The following is a 15,848-nucleotide window of genomic DNA, read 5'->3' as shown; positions in this document are numbered from 1 at the left end:
TTAGTAATTAAGTTAGTTAATTTAATTTTCTTAGGTAATAATATCATCAATTTAAGTGTCATCTAAGAAAAATACTTGTAGAATTAAATGATTTAAGTAGTTGTCGTATTTAAGGATACTGTTTATATTTTGAGAGATAATTTTTTTCAAACAATGAAAATGACTTATATTGTCAATATTATATAATCCAATAAATACATTCACTTTTTTTTAAGTGGGTGGATATGTCATTTATAGACTTCACCATAAATTAAGAGTATAAAAGAAAATGATTATATTAATTCGCAGGTCCCATACTTTTTTCCAATTGCCTAATTGTGATTATAAAAAATTAATTACAAACACCTAATTAAGTTAATTGCTTGAGTTTCTGACATTTAATCTGTTTTTCTTTCTTCATCCTTAGCTTCCTAGTTTCAATTTCAATCTCGAATTAATCTCTTCTCAAAATCGTCATTGTTTGTTTAAGTGGGAACCAACAGTCTAGAATATAATCAGGCCCCCCTTGCCTTCCTCCACTGTCTTATGTTGTGGGAAAATGCCAATAGCTTTATTAACGAACCTATCATTTCCTATGCAGACAGTGGTCCTTCGTGGCTAAAAGATTAAAAGGGTGCAATTTTTTTTTCTAAATTACCAAATGGAAGTAAAATTTAAATTAATACTAAAAAGAAATAAACCATAAAATCGCCTATGACTTCTGATTAAAAAATGCTAACTTTTTTTTTCTTTTCTACTAAAGTGGTAAAAAGGTTTACAACTTTTTTTTTAATAAGGTATAAGACTTCTATTTTTTTTAATATAACTTTCAAGTCATAAGTATTTTTATTTTTGTTTTAGAAGTTGGAAAACAAAAGTCATAAAAAAATTTATGAGTTTTTATTCTAAAGTAGTAGGTTATCCTGCGACTTATCTCTTTTTGGGTATTAATTTAAATTTTACCACATTTGATAATTTAGAAAAAAAAAAAATCACCCTTTTGGTCGTTTAGCCAGTCCTTCTGGATATTCTGCATCATGATATCAAGTCATTATATGCACATTATCTTGGTAAAAATGATGCAGATGTGTGGCTTGACTTGACTTGACTTTTAGTTAGATTCTTTCCCTACATGGTTCTGGAGTTATGTTTAATTCAAGTGCTAATGCCTCTCGGGACTCTCATGTTTCTGCACTTTGAAAGGGACGATAGATAGGTAAACAGGATTTACATTACAATTAGTCATCTTTTGAGTCATTGTCCTTTGTTAAATTTTGAAGGAACTGAGCAGTTTAAAGAGTTTCTATTACTTTCACCAATGTGACAGTACTGATAGGTACTCTAGATTAGGCAATGCAAAACAGAACTTCACTATAGATTGGTAAAAAAAAATCTCCTGAAAAAACAAAGATTCTTTCACCACACCTGTGTTTGTTGAAAAAATTGACGAAGATGAACTACTAGTACTAGACACTGGTAAATGGTTATGCCAAAACATTACTTTCTTGGGACTGTCTCTAGTAGAGGACTCGCTTGGGCAGACGGGGATGACAGTCTATCAACCTGTAGGCCTTTTGCATTTTCCTCTTTTGATTGTGCCCACAATACTGTGTAAAATCCAATGGCGATTACCACTGCGCCAATGACACTAAAACAATGGAAACACACAAAAAAAGCTTTGTTGATAGCTTCATATTTGATAACAATAGAAAATAACTTTTTTTTTCTTTCTAGAATAAGATAGTTACCTGCCAACATGGAGTGTTTCACCAAGGAAGACAACAGTCGAAAATGCGGCAGTGGCAAAGAAGAGACCTCCAATGACCCAGTTACTGGTTGCAGCCAACAAAGATGGCAATGGTTGTGATGGAGAGGGTTGAGTTCGAAAGCTGATGATGGGACTTCCCTTGTAAAGGGTCACGAGTAATGCTCCAGCGATGGACAACACTGTGCCCATGACCTTGATCTGGCTTATTGAGCTTCCAATATTCAACTTCTCCATCCTATAATATATGATATGGTTTTTAATTAAGACAGTAAAATAATCTAACATCATGGTTTCACAATCGTCCTTAGAAACTCTAGAAATATCTTAGTTCCAGTTCTAATGTTGAATGCAACAAATAACAAGTAACAACATAGGATATGTTTCTTTTTCAGTTTGGAATGTTCCAAAATCAAGTTGGAGAGTAAACTTAGTTTTGCGACATGTTTGATTACCTTTAAAAGTAAGTATGTTCATTAAAATTTTGTCTGAAAACTGAGAGAGATATAAGACTTAGATTGGTTTTGCAAACACAAATTACAAGTTTAATTTACAAACTTTAATTCAATCATGATGAACATATATTTTTATAAAACCCGAGTTATAAATATAATTATAAACATTATCTTGCAATGTGTTATGTTCTAGAAAACTCCTCATCCATGTTGTTATTATTGTACAAAGTAAAAGAAAAGAATGTAATTATATTAATTGCCCGAGGATGACCGCTAGCACAAAAGTGATTGCTGGAGTCAAATTGCTCATAGCAGATCCAAGAGTGGGAGAGCTGTAGTCAATGCCAGTGAAAACACAATTCTGCATGACAGTTATGCTGCAAATGCTCCAATGAACAAAATTCTTACAATTTTTCCTTATAAAGGACCAAGTAAAATACTAATAGGAACAGTATTGTGTTATGTTACTTATTTCAAAAATTTGAAGTAGCAAGTTGAAGGACATTATAACTTTTTAAAATTTAGAAAACTTGTGAATCCACCATACAAATTTATAGCATATTTGGATTGGTGGTCACAAACCAAAATCAATAATGAAATTATGGTGAATGTGAAACAATTATACGTTGTTTTGGAAAATTCATAGTAACACCGTGATTTTAAGGTAGACATCATGATTTTAAAGTGTATTCAAACATATTTTTAATGTTGATGACAAGTAAAATAAGAAGAGAAGATATTTATAAAATTCACTTAATAGCGAAAAAAGAAGACTAGGGAAAAATTGTAAATTCGAACTTCCCACTAACAAACAAAATTAATAATTAATATTTGTAGATAAAAAAAAAAAAGAATAGGAAGAGAAAGTGAGAGAGGGAGTACCTGTTGATGAAAAAAGAGGAAGAGAGGAGAATGAGAGTTGCAAGGGCGTTGGAGTAGACAACAAAGACGAAGTGGTTCATTCCTCTTGATATGGTTGCTTTACCCAACGTGGTGAGGCCAACGTCAAGCCACTCAACCGCTCCAGCATTATTATAATAAAATAACATATACAAATCTCTTTTCATTTTGAATATTTCATCATTTCTTATTTATTTTTATCTTTGTTTCTATTAGATCATAAATTTTTTTCTCTCGTTATTTCCTCTTTCTTTAAGTAATAGATAATATATTAGATGCTTATCAAACATTTTAAGACAATAATGCTGTAGTGATGGTACAGAACCACCATCACTTTCGTACGAAACATTCTCCCTCTCCAAATTTTACTTATTATTTTGTCCAAATGTGTTTGTGCTGTGCATGGATCCACTGATTGGCCAAAAACTACAACCACCTTTCAACGAGAAAATTTGATATTCGTAGCATATTAACTAATATAAAACTATACTACTTGTAAACATTTTTAACTCAGTTTTGTTATTTAAATATAAAAATTAATATCATACATATCATTCAGTTATTTTTCTCTCTTACTTTTTTTTATATGATTGTGTATGCATTTCAAAAAATATATTTTTGAAATTTAAATTATATCTTATTTTATTATTGTTCATAGTAGTACAATTTTGCTATTCAAATTAACTTATATAAGGTTTGAGTTACGCATGCCTTTTCAAACTAGACTATACAATTGTAATAATGTGAAGAAGAGACGTAAAGTTATTTTGTGCCACCTATTTTCTTTTTGATTCTCCAATTGGGGTTCAATTTCAACTTCAACTTCAACCTCGCTTTCTTTTCTGCTCAACATGGCTGAAGATCATCTCCTAGAAGAGAAGAAGCGAGTTCGGAACCCTTTAGTCCCCATTGGTAAAAAAAAATGCCTATCTATTTTTCCTTTTCCTTGCTCTTCAATTTTACCTTTTCAATTTCAATTTTCCGCATTTTTTATTCGTTGTATTAGACTACCCTTTTTCATGTCTCTGTTTATTTCCTATTTTTAAAAAACTGAAAAGAGAATGAGATTGAGAAAGAGTTCAAAGGGTTTATAATAAGGGAAAAAAACTCTTTGGTGTCAGACAGTTACTTTATGGATTTGGAGAGTTAGGAATTGCTGTAATATGACCTTAGGAGTTAGGGTTTAATAAAGTAGGTGGTGGGGTCTAATGTTGTGGAATTCGGATTGCTGTAACAAAAGAAGTTAAAGAGAAAATATGAGTGGTATGTTACTGGAATTGTCTAATGAGAAAATAAAAAAGATAATAATTTGGAGATGTCCCTGATGAATAGAGTTGAAAATTTATAGATTTATAATGTTGCACTACCCATATGTGTGAGGCATAAATTGAAAAAAAATAAGAATGACCTATTTTAATTGGCTTCTTGATGCGCTGAATCTGCTTATATGTATGTCATCAGGATTTATATTACCTTACCCTTGCTTTCTGAAGGATGATATGTGAGTGCAAGAAATTTACTTAGGTTGCTGAATTTTATACTAATAGTAGAATCTACCAACTTTGAGTGTGATCAATCAAGTTATTAAGTTGTTGTTTCTGATCACTGGATGCTAATGGATTTAGGAAATGAATCTGGTAACTTAGGTGTTAGAGTTTTCACTTCTAGTGTGTGAAAAAGGAGTCTCTTTTTTCTTTCTAGACTGATGAAATGTGAAGGACATGGGGTGTAAGTGTAATGAACGCCCTTTCTCCCTGCACATGAATATGCAGATAAAATTGCCTCTATTTGCATTTGCAAAGGAAGAAATAAGGAATTTGATAGTTTCAAATTTAAATTGTAATGTGCAATGGAATATGAATTGGCATTGAGGGATGCAGCAAGTTTACATTGCCTGGTGATTGGAGATGGCTAATCTTAATGTTTTTCTTTTGTTTGGCAGTTGGATTGGAGCAGGTTCTTCTTTGTGATTGTCTTGTCCTTGTCATTCAACTTATGTTGTTTAGTTTCCTTTGATTAACTTTGCTGTGTTAATCAGTTTTAGACCAGAAGTTAATGAGGACTCGTGTGGTCGTCCAAGGTGCTCATGGTTGGCACTGCCTTTTATTATGGAGAAAATCCTCGGCGGACGAGTTAAACTTTGAATGACCTGAAACAAAAGTTGAAATTTGTAATTGCTTGGTGTTCCTTGTTGTATTTTTTGTGATAAAGAATTTGGTCATTTGAGGACCAAATCCAAACCCTTGCTGCCGACATCTTTTAATTTTTTCTCTCACAACGCATAACGATTGAGTTCATCTGTATGTACTTTTATATATAGTTCCTTTAATCAAATAAACAACTCTCAGTTGACTCTTACTGTCCGTAGTAGGAGAAATGGAAGTTGTTGATTGGTTGAAAATAAATAGGAGAGAAGTGGAGTAAAAGTTTACTTTTTGAGGGTTTTTTGTCTGAAAGTAAAAAGGAAATAATTAAAAAAATTAAAAAAATACTTTTTAATAAAAAGTATATTAATAGTAATTAAATTTAGGATCCTTTATTACATAAAATAATAAATTAGAAAGACACTTGCTTTGTTTAGTTAGTTTTATTAATATTATTTTCAATGTATTATTATTTAATATATATATTTTTAATTTTATTTGATTTTATATGTTTTTATTTTGAATAGTTTACATATTTATATTTATATTTTATCAATTTATAATTAAATATCATAAATTAACATATAAATTATTTTCTAATTTTTTTAATGATTTGAATATATAAATTATTTTTACTCTAATTATTTAGAGTAAAATTATTCATAAACAAGATATTAAAATACTTATTTTTGTTATATTAACATTATTTTCTAAGTACGTATGGTTGGTAAATATTTTTTTTTTCTCTAAATTATCAAAATTTATAAATTAAAAAATATTTAATATATAAATATTTTAATTTTACTTAAATATTTAGATTAAAAATAATTTGTATTAAAATCAATTTTAGAAAATATATAAATAATTTACATATTAATTTATGAAATTTAATTATAAATTGGTAAAATAAAAACACGTAAATTGTTTAAAATAATAACATATAAAATGAAATAAAATAAAATTAAAAATAGTTATTATTAAATATATTTAATTTATAAATTTTGGTGATTTGAAAAAAATTAATATCTTTTGATTAATGATTAAAAAAAATAATGCTAATATATTTAACTAAGTGTTTTAATAATTTATTATCTTATCTATAGATAAATGATCATGATTTCAATTTTTATTAAGATATTTTAAATACTATATCAACAACCTACATAATTATGTCAGCATCAATATGCTATATTAAAGTTAATGTTTGACTTTAAGGACTAAAATTATTTATTTTAGAAAATAAGAAAACTAAATATTTTGATTTAAAAAAAGAAAAACAAAAATTATAGATTTAAAATTATAAGAGAATCAAAAGTACAATTTAACTTTTTATTTTTCACCGTGACCTCCCATTTAATTGATTAAGCCTATGGGCCGGGATACAATATAATTGATTATGGCCATGCGCATAATAATTATATTGCATGCCATATAAATATAATTGATTAAGCAAGTGGTTGGGAGCAAACGCATGACTTCCATTTATTGAAAAACATAAGCGAATGCAGGAGATAAATTATATTCATGTTTTATATATTTGTTTTATTATTATCCTTCATATAGCATGAGCATTCAAACCAAAACAAAAGACAACATACTAGGAGGGTATTAACATCAATAACTTCTAAAAGACAAAATTTCTGGCACTTTTCCTCACCTGAGGATGAATGTTAAATCAAGTGGACTTCACAGAAATTTCAAAATTTGTGTTTTTATTTCACTAACAAACAGATGAAATTCAAAACTTTCACTCACTTTCTTCCTACTTGAGCTTAACCAAACACATTGTAAAAGACTGAAGAAGGAAAACTAGTAAATCCAATAATTGCAAAACTAACTCTTATGATTTGACATACTTCAATGTATTGTAATGTTCATGTAACTTTAACAAGAAAAGTTACTAGATGTTGCCTTCCTTTGGGTTCCTATCCTTACTTTAACATGTTTTTTCCCCTTTCAAATGAATTGTTAGAGTCATCTTTTGCAACAATATCCAAACAACTAGAGTTTCTTTAGGCAACACTATGCTTAGATTTGTTTTATTTTAAGTGAGTGTCTTTGCACAATACTAATTTACTCAGATTCGTTGTAGCTTGTTTTGGATCGCCTTAATTAGATTTGGGTTGTTACTAGACAAGTGCTGATCTACAAGGAATAACAAAGGAGAAAAAAAGTTACTAATACATATGTGTAAGTATAATTTTAAAAGTAACATAAATAAAAAGAAATATGAACCTAGAATCTCAAATAAATAAAAAATAGTTTAAGAATGATATATTTTTTTTATCACTATGGAAAAGAAAAGATTGGGGGACAAATTACATCCCAAATACTTGAGTTACAAGACATGTGTTTTATCATGTGTATTACTTGATTAACAATGGAAAAAACAAATAAAATAATAAATTTTATTAAGATATTTTTTTAATATTAATTATCTTAATATAATTTACATCATTATTATATTATTATATTTTATGAGAATTCAAAATATAAAATATATATAAGTTAACTAGTCAATAATATAAATTTAAAATATATGATATGATAAGATTTTTATAACTAGTAAATAATATGTATTCAAAATATATAACATGATTTAGTTAGATGATGTGAATTTGAAGTAAATAGTATGATAAATATTATATAAATAGTAAAAAATGTAAATTTAAAATATATGATATGATATAATTATGGTAGCTAACAAATAATGTACAGAATACCTTGGATTAGATATAAACAAAAGTTCCATAATTTTCTGAATAAAAAAAATTGAGTTTTTTCAAATTAAACGCGCAATAAAAATATGTGTGAAATGAAATAAACCCTTAAAATAAATAAAAAGGGATAGAGGGGTAGTAGTAATTAGAAGCACATACCAGAAAAATGGTGAAACATAATTGCCACGTTGCCGTACCTTTTTTATAACACGTGGTATGTCCCACGTAGGCCTTCTATCTCGCTCACACCCACTCCCTATATATTTGTTCTTCCTCAATTTCTTTCTGATCTTTCTTCCTTCCAATTCCAATTCCAATTCCATCCAATTACGAATTACTCTCTGATCACAACGCCATCGCCAAAGGGTTTCAGGCAAGCCATCATTTTCCCCAAATTATACTTTCACTTCTCGCATGTATACCAATCCACTTTTCCTCTTTTTTTCTTCTGTTGCCTTTTGATTTTGCACTGATTCAAGCATGCTTGCCATTGCAAGATTGTTTTTTTCTTTTCTTTTCTTTATGTTTGGTTAAATGGGTCGGCCATGGATCTTTGTATCGGAATCTGTATCAATTCTTTCTGTAACATTGTTGGTTGGTAATATTGTTTTTGTTTGATTAGCGCTATAATGCCTTTTCGCATTTTGCTTTTCATTGCCGCTTTGGTGGCTGGGAAGTTGATCGAAGTAGGATAAGGAATTCTGGGTATTTGCTCGTGTTTGAAATGGACGCTGTCGTTTGCAAAAGGTTTTACTTTAATGTATTTGCACTTGGTGCCACATTGTGTATCACACACTTTCTATAGCTCCTTTTCTGCATATTTCGATAACTCATGAGACCATTTCATTATTTGCTGTTGTATAGTGTTCTCTCCTTTGGACCTGTTAACTTTGTGTTTCGATACTCTGAAGGATGATAATGTTGGTCCACTTTTTATTCAAATAGATGCTTGTCTGTCTCATTTTGATAGAAATTTTCAACTCGAAGTATTCTGTCCTTCTAAAATAAGGCTATTGTTGTTGTTGAAGTATTCTTCTGTACTAATTTGAATTTTGGAATAAGTTTGCCTGTAATGTAAACTTCTAAGAGTATGCGCTGTGATGAGCAGAACTATGTACAGCGTGTTTGGTTGCTCAACCGTGAGAATTAAAGTGTGTCATTTCAATGCATCTAATACTAGCTTTTGCGTTATTCCTATGAACTGGACGTGGAAATGTTATAATATGAATTGATCCAGAGTCCAAACACTCGGATAGTGTATACCTCTAGAATTGTGTCTATGTTTTTGTCTAGTTTGCTTTGTTCATTTTATCCTTTTCTGTTTGGTCCATGAGTAATGTGTGTTTGGTTCAACTTATTTTGGAAAAATAACTTTATGAGAGAGCTTTTAAAAAATAAGTGATTATTTCTCTAAAAAAATCTATGACAAATATGCAATGAAAAACATTGATATATCTTAAGCAAGTTGTTGTCCTTCATATATACTGCCTCTAGTTTTTTCTTATAGGAACATTTTGGGCAGTTTGTCTTGGTTCTTTTTATAAGACCCCCTGTAAATTGTCTACTGCATTAATTGCTTTATTTATTTATTTTTATAAAAACACCCCTAAAACAGGGTGAGCCCTAGTTCAAGGATGATTGATTGGTCATGAGCAATGATCCTCCCTCGTACCTTCACTTAGCAAGGAGCCTTTTGGCACTGGGGTACGTTAGTTTTTATAAAAATACCCTGAAATGGAGATTCAGTAATTAGGTGGAAAGAGATTAAGAGAATGGAATTCCAATAGTTTTAAAGGTTTTTGTCAAAAAATTATACAAATTGTTGACAAGTTTAGTACCATTAACTCAATTCCTTAATTCTTTGAAAGTAGTCAACAGGTTCATATATGTAGGACTAAGGGTATATCTTGTTTGGATCCACATTATTGAATGAAAATCTTTTGCTTTCTTTTTTTTAGGTTTTGTCCTTCGGTTTGTATCTCATTTTTAACTTTTGCATCCAATCTGTATGTCTTTTCTGTTGTTGAATGATATTTTGAACTTTCAATGTAAAAGCTTATTGCTTTGACTCTCGACTATTTTCATTTGATAGTGTCTTTCTTTACTGATGTGACTTCTTTTTATGTATGAATAGAAACACATCTATTAATCCTGATGAGGAACAGTTTCTTTTGCTTGGGTTTTGTGCTTTTCTATGTCATTTATCAGCATATGGTGAATCTTTGTGGGCAAAATTATGTGTTGGTTTGATATGCAGGACACCTAAACAAATATATTGTGATATATCAAGTTTCCTCATCCTCTTTTAAATTTAAACTGAAGTGAATTGAGTTTATATAGGCAGCACATTGAAATTGTTTTTTGTTTTTAAACCTTTTGTTGTGGTGAAGATGGTGACAAATATTAACTTTCCTTAATTTTCCTTGTAGCAGGTTGAAATAAGTGATTTGTTGTAATCAAAATGTCATCTCCAAGCAAGAGAAGAGAAATGGATGTAATGAAACTGTAAGTAGATTCTTTTACTGTGTTTATGGTTAAATTATTTTAAACTGTTCTTGAATTATTTGTTATAGCCTTGTTTTTATAAGTTATTTGGGGATTCATGATAAAGAAAAACTTCATTTTTTATGATGGTAAGGTCACATGGTGTGCATGAAACATAATCTGAAAGTAATGATTTCTCCTAAAAATCAAACAACAGGATTAAGTGATAAGAAGTAAACTTTAGAGGTAAGTTGAGAAAGGGCAATATTTCAAGGAAAATGCATTTTACCCATTTATTAATATTCATGACAGAAGGCATGATTATGAATTGGCCGTTTCTATTATGAAAAATCAACTGGAAGTGAAAAGCGAATTCATCAAAGCGTGAAATATCAAACATAGAATCCAATAGTAAACTTAAAAAAAAAATTGCTTGTGATTTAAGTCCATCACATTACATATTAGCACAATCTGATTTTTAGTCATAATAAAGACATCACTTTTTTTATTTGGAATAGGGATCTGCAGATTACTAAGAACAATTGAGGAAATTAAAATGAAGAAAAATGAACTTGCTTACTTAGTCTTAGTCTGTTGGCAGTTTCTGTGAGAATATCAGTATGATAATAATTAATAACCCCACCCTCTGCGCCAAAAATAAAAGAAAAAGCTGCTGCAATCTTGGGTAATTTACTAATTTCTCATTTGAGTTGTGTGTATAACATGAATTTTCATTTTATTTCATTGAGATGCCTCCAGGCTGAAGCCTGAAGGTAAATGCAGTGTGGCTTCTTATTTGAGGCAAAAGGACTTTGCTTTTCTGTGCAACACCACTGGGGTGTCTTTGCTGGTGTAATGCCATCTCATTTCCCTGTGATAGGACCAAAAACGCTGCTTTATTAATGATTTTATTTTCTAGTGCAACATTATTCATTTAAATGCTGATGATTGAAACTAAACTGCAGCATGTAATACTTTGCTGAAGTAAGTTCTTGTTACAATCAATCTCCTTCCCTCCACTTTCCTTTTCTATTGCAAACTTAATTTTATATCCATTTTATTTCCAGCAATTATATACTTTTCTCTTTGCTGTGCTGTTATTGACATCAGTCAATTAGTGCAACTTTGTTGGTCTTGTAATGTGGCAAGACTAAGTAATGACAATATGTTGGTGTCTTGGTGGCAATATCATTTATGCATATTCTTGTTACATAAATAAAAAGTTGTTAGGCAGAAAGATGCAGTAGTATTATTTGGTGCCATATGGTGCTTATAGGCTATGGTATCATAGTAGACTGGTACATGTTATAGACACATGATCAGAGAGCATGGACAAAATTTGAATTAGTTTCTAAATTTATGGCTAGAATATCATGGTTGAAATTGATAACAGCAATTGATGATGAAGGCATAGGCATGGGGGATTGATTTAGTTTAGGAATATGTACCTTGAATAAAAACAAATGATAAAAGCCCACTACGAATAAACTTTTCAATAAGTACTTGTAGGAGAAATAAGGTAAATAAACCTCATTTCTCTCATAAGCCAAAAACAATTTATGCAGTTCAACTGTTTTAAAAGCTCTCTCATCTAACTTCTCCAAAAGTTGAGACTTGAGATACATACTTTGATTTTAACTTATGAGAGAAATTTCATTAATTTCACCTCCTTATTTTCTTCTCCTATGAGTACTTGTTAAAAATTCATCCAAACAGGCCAAGGGTTTGAACTTTTTGAGGGACTTGGCATTGATCAAACAATGCTAATAATGATACTATCATCAGTATAGAGTTAGAAAGTGTATGCAAATGCAAGTACTAATTTGTAGATGCATGCATGTGATTTTCCCTATTATATCTGTTGGATGAACTGAGACTATCACTCTAAGCATAATATTTACATCTTACCCACTTGTACATGTATGCATGATTTACTCATAGCAAAATCTTCCTAGTCATATTTCTCAAATATTCCTTACTTTTTTGCAGGATGATGAGTGATTATGCAGTGGAGACTATAAATGATGGACTCAATGAGTTCAATGTGGAGTTTCATGGTCCAAAAGAAAGTACAGTCAAAATTCTATGGTTAACGTAGTCTTTTGTTTGATGAAACTGTACATGTATATGAAGAATTAGTTACTAATCAAATGCTTGTTAAATAAATGTTTCCCCTTTTGTTTTTCCTTTCTCAAGAAAAAAAGGAAGGACAAGACAATTTTAATGAGAAGTTCGTTTTATTTCTATCAGCATAAATTTCCATCAAATAGTTATACTTCATCTTCTAGCTTGACATTGATTTCCTTATCTTTGAATGAGCTGAGCACAAAAGACTAATTACCCGTCTTTAAGCTATTTGGTTGTTCCTTGATTTATTACATTCATGTGATTGTTGCAGGCCTTTATGAAGGTGGAGTCTGGAAAATTCGTGTTGAGCTTCCTGATGCTTACCCGTACAAATCCCCTTCTATTGGCTTTGTGAACAAAATATTCCACCCAAATGTTGATGAGCTGTGAGCACTTCATATGCTATTAATCAATCTTTCTTTACTTTTTTTGGGAGAATGTTTTTCCCTGCAATGCAGTTTCTGTGCTGATCTGGGTTGGCAATAGATTATTACATTTTAAATTTTTAGATTTGGGTTCCATGATATGTCATAACTGTTTTCTTTTATTTATCTAGAGAGAAAATTGATTTTCTGTTTCTATTTCATTGTTTTGGGATTTTCTACAAGAGGGAAATGATATTTCTTAGAAGTATCAAGTCACAGAAACAACTTGCTATTGGTTGGTGTTTTGTGTGCACATGGATTATGACTGATTCTGCTCTGTACGGTTCATCAACTGCAGATCTGGCTCTGTATGCTTGGATGTCATTAACCAATCTTGGAGTCCAATGTTTGGTAAGCCAGTTATAGACTTTCATATTAAAGTTGCAAGTACCCACCATCTAAAGGTTCTATTATTTAGTCATATTTCTTGTGTATCTATACTGAGGTATATAATTATCTGAATGAAATTCAACAGGAATATGGAATGTCCCCTCTCCTTATCCGTTTAATCTGTTATGCTTTTCATTTCTGATGGATGACCAAGGTTTCTTTTGTTTTTCAGATCTTCTAAATGTTTTTGAAGTTTTTCTTCCCCAACTCTTGCTTTATCCAAATGCTTCAGATCCTCTCAATGGTGATGCAGCATCGTTAATGATGAAGGATAAAAAGCTATATGACCAGAAAGTTAAAGGTGAGCATATTTGTTTGTTATGGGCTACTTTTTCTGGTAATTTAAGACAAGTATTATAATGGTTTTTCTATTTTAGTCTATGAATATGATCCAACTCCAGTGTGTATGGCCTGCTGACTGCCAGTGTCTGTTTGGTGCACGAAGTTGTGCATACTGCATAGAATTGGAATTTTAATTATAATGTTAAGATGTACTTTAAGAATTGGAATAATAATTTTAAGGTCCAATTCTATGAAATTATAATTATAATATAATTAAAACTTAATTCTCAATTCACAGTTCCCAACCCTACCCTCTGAATCAAAATTACCTCACCCCACATTGCCCATTTATTTTCCTTGTTTTTGCTGCCCCTACTGCCATTGCAGCTGCCACCCTTGTCACCACCAGTGTCCCTTTTACCATGGTTGCTGCCTGGCATTATTGGGTGCCACCACCACCCCCTTCATTGCTGCCGATGCCTTTGTTTACCACTGCTGATTACTATTACTACCATTGTTGGCTTGTTGCTGTCACCATTGCCACCACCACCTCCTCCTGCCCCACCACCACCAGCAACTGTTCTCGCTGCCACCACCTCCTCCTCACCCATTGATATTGTTGTTATCATCACTATTGTCTCTGCCACTAATTTTTCCACCATACCACTACTCCCTCATCCCACCACCGATGTCATCACCTCATCAGTTGTGGATCAAATTCATAGTTAAATTTGATGGAGTTCTACTTTAGAATTGCAATTTTCATCAACAATTTTGATTGCATGCGCTTTGAGGACCCTTGTTGTAATCTTTCGTATGAATCTCCTACACTAATTGGTTTCTGATTGACTAGCTTAACATCCTGGGCGAATCACATCTGGATTTTGGTTTGTAATGATAAAGCCTTCCTTGTGCTCCAGGACCCTATTTTCCCCTCTTTATTCTCTTAACACCCAAGAAGTTGTATCATGCAATGGTTTAGTACTACATATTTTGACCAAAGGCTGTAAATTATTCAAACGTGATGATACTTTTTGTACCCAACACTGCTTCATATATTTCTTAATATTTGGATATATTGTCTAATAAGTTATGGTACCATGGTTTGGTGAATGGGGGCTATTTAATGGTGACAAAAGATATATAAAAAATTGCTGTGCTATTTGTGGGGACAGAGTATTGTGAGCGGTATGCTAAGAAGGAAAACATTAGCAACTCTACAGCTGAAGAGAGTGGAGATGAGGAAGACATCAGTGAAGAAGAAAGTGGATCTAGTGATGATGAAATTCCTGGTCGCGCTGATCCTTAAATGGGTTCAGTGCTCTTCCATTTATATACCTTTAAATTAAAAGCTACATGTAATACCAATCAAAGCATTATTACATGATTATTACTTGTTCAATTATATGAATTAGGATTATTTACACTATTTTTTCTGTCTGTAAAATTACAATTCTCATTCGTCAGTAATTTCATGAAAAGTCATATGAAAAGTCATAATATAATATACAGTTAGTGTTTTACATTTTGTCTTCCATTATTTGAAAACAAGAAATGTCCAAAGATACCTGTTGAAAATCTCAGTTGTTTTTCTTGTATAATTAGCTAAAAATATTATTTGCAGTTATGGAACTATATTTCTTCTTGTCAGTGGAGTCTTGATTCGTGAACACAAACAGTTTTAAGCAATTAAAAGTAGAAAAGTTTTCTTGTTAAAAAAAGTTTAATTATCCAATATAGTGTTTAAATTTATCTTTTTTAAGTGAATTTTTCAGTTTAAAGTTTATATTTTAATTCTCAAAAAAATTTTGTAATTAAAATTCTTTATTAAATTTTTTTAACTAATGGAGTTAAAAAAATTTAAGGGCAAAGATCTTTTGAAAATTAAAATATAAATAGGAATTAAAAAATTTACTTATTAAACTTTAGGAATTAAAATATTTATTTATTAATTATATAGATTAAAATGAATAAATTTAAAAATTATAGGGGTTAAAAAAAATTATTTTGAAAAAACTTTTTTTAATGATTTTTTAGTTACTTAAAGATCATTGTCAACAAAATTAGAAAAATAATAATATTGGTTATCAAGTCTTGAGTTGTGATTGGTTGTGAAGAGAGAAATAGATTGAAAATAATTAGAGAAAAGAGAAATAAAGTTTAAATGTTGAATTGTT

At 30.5% G+C, this 15,848-nt stretch overlaps 2 protein-coding genes across 4 annotated transcripts; one reads left to right on the top strand and one right to left on the bottom strand.

Moving 5' to 3' along the window:
- Positions 1-1,476: 1,476 nt before the first annotated feature.
- LOC114393524 (WAT1-related protein At5g40230-like) lies at positions 1,477-3,248 on the bottom strand. Its single transcript, XM_028354878.1, has 4 exons — positions 3,040-3,248; positions 2,460-2,588; positions 1,728-1,982; positions 1,477-1,627 (listed from the first exon to the last, which is right to left on the bottom strand). The coding sequence occupies exons 1-4, from the start codon at positions 3,246-3,248 to the stop codon at positions 1,477-1,479; spliced, it is 744 nt and encodes a 247-aa protein (XP_028210679.1).
- Positions 3,249-8,191: 4,943 nt separating this feature from the next.
- LOC114392482 (ubiquitin-conjugating enzyme E2-23 kDa-like) lies at positions 8,192-15,196 on the top strand. Of its 3 annotated transcripts, none has more exons than XM_028353632.1 (7): positions 8,192-8,336; positions 10,396-10,468; positions 12,437-12,516; positions 12,846-12,960; positions 13,298-13,350; positions 13,562-13,690; positions 14,847-15,196. In XM_028353632.1, the coding sequence occupies exons 2-7, from the start codon at positions 10,425-10,427 to the stop codon at positions 14,978-14,980; spliced, it is 555 nt and encodes a 184-aa protein (XP_028209433.1). In that variant the 5' UTR covers positions 8,192-8,336; positions 10,396-10,424; the 3' UTR covers positions 14,981-15,196. The 3 variants fall into 3 exon arrangements, with proteins under 3 accessions (XP_028209433.1, XP_028209434.1, XP_028209435.1); XM_028353633.1 differs by having other exon boundaries at positions 8,234-8,336; positions 10,393-10,468; XM_028353634.1 differs by lacking the exon at positions 8,192-8,336 and adding an exon at positions 9,647-9,667.
- The last annotated feature ends 652 nt before the right edge of the window (positions 15,197-15,848 follow it).

Source organism: Glycine soja, chromosome 17 (genome assembly GCF_004193775.1).
Source record: "Glycine soja cultivar W05 chromosome 17, ASM419377v2, whole genome shotgun sequence".
Lineage (NCBI taxonomy): Eukaryota > Viridiplantae > Streptophyta > Magnoliopsida > Fabales > Fabaceae > Glycine > Glycine soja.
The sequence above is the reverse complement of the archived record's forward strand: the minus strand, read 5'-3'. Positions and strand labels throughout refer to the sequence as shown.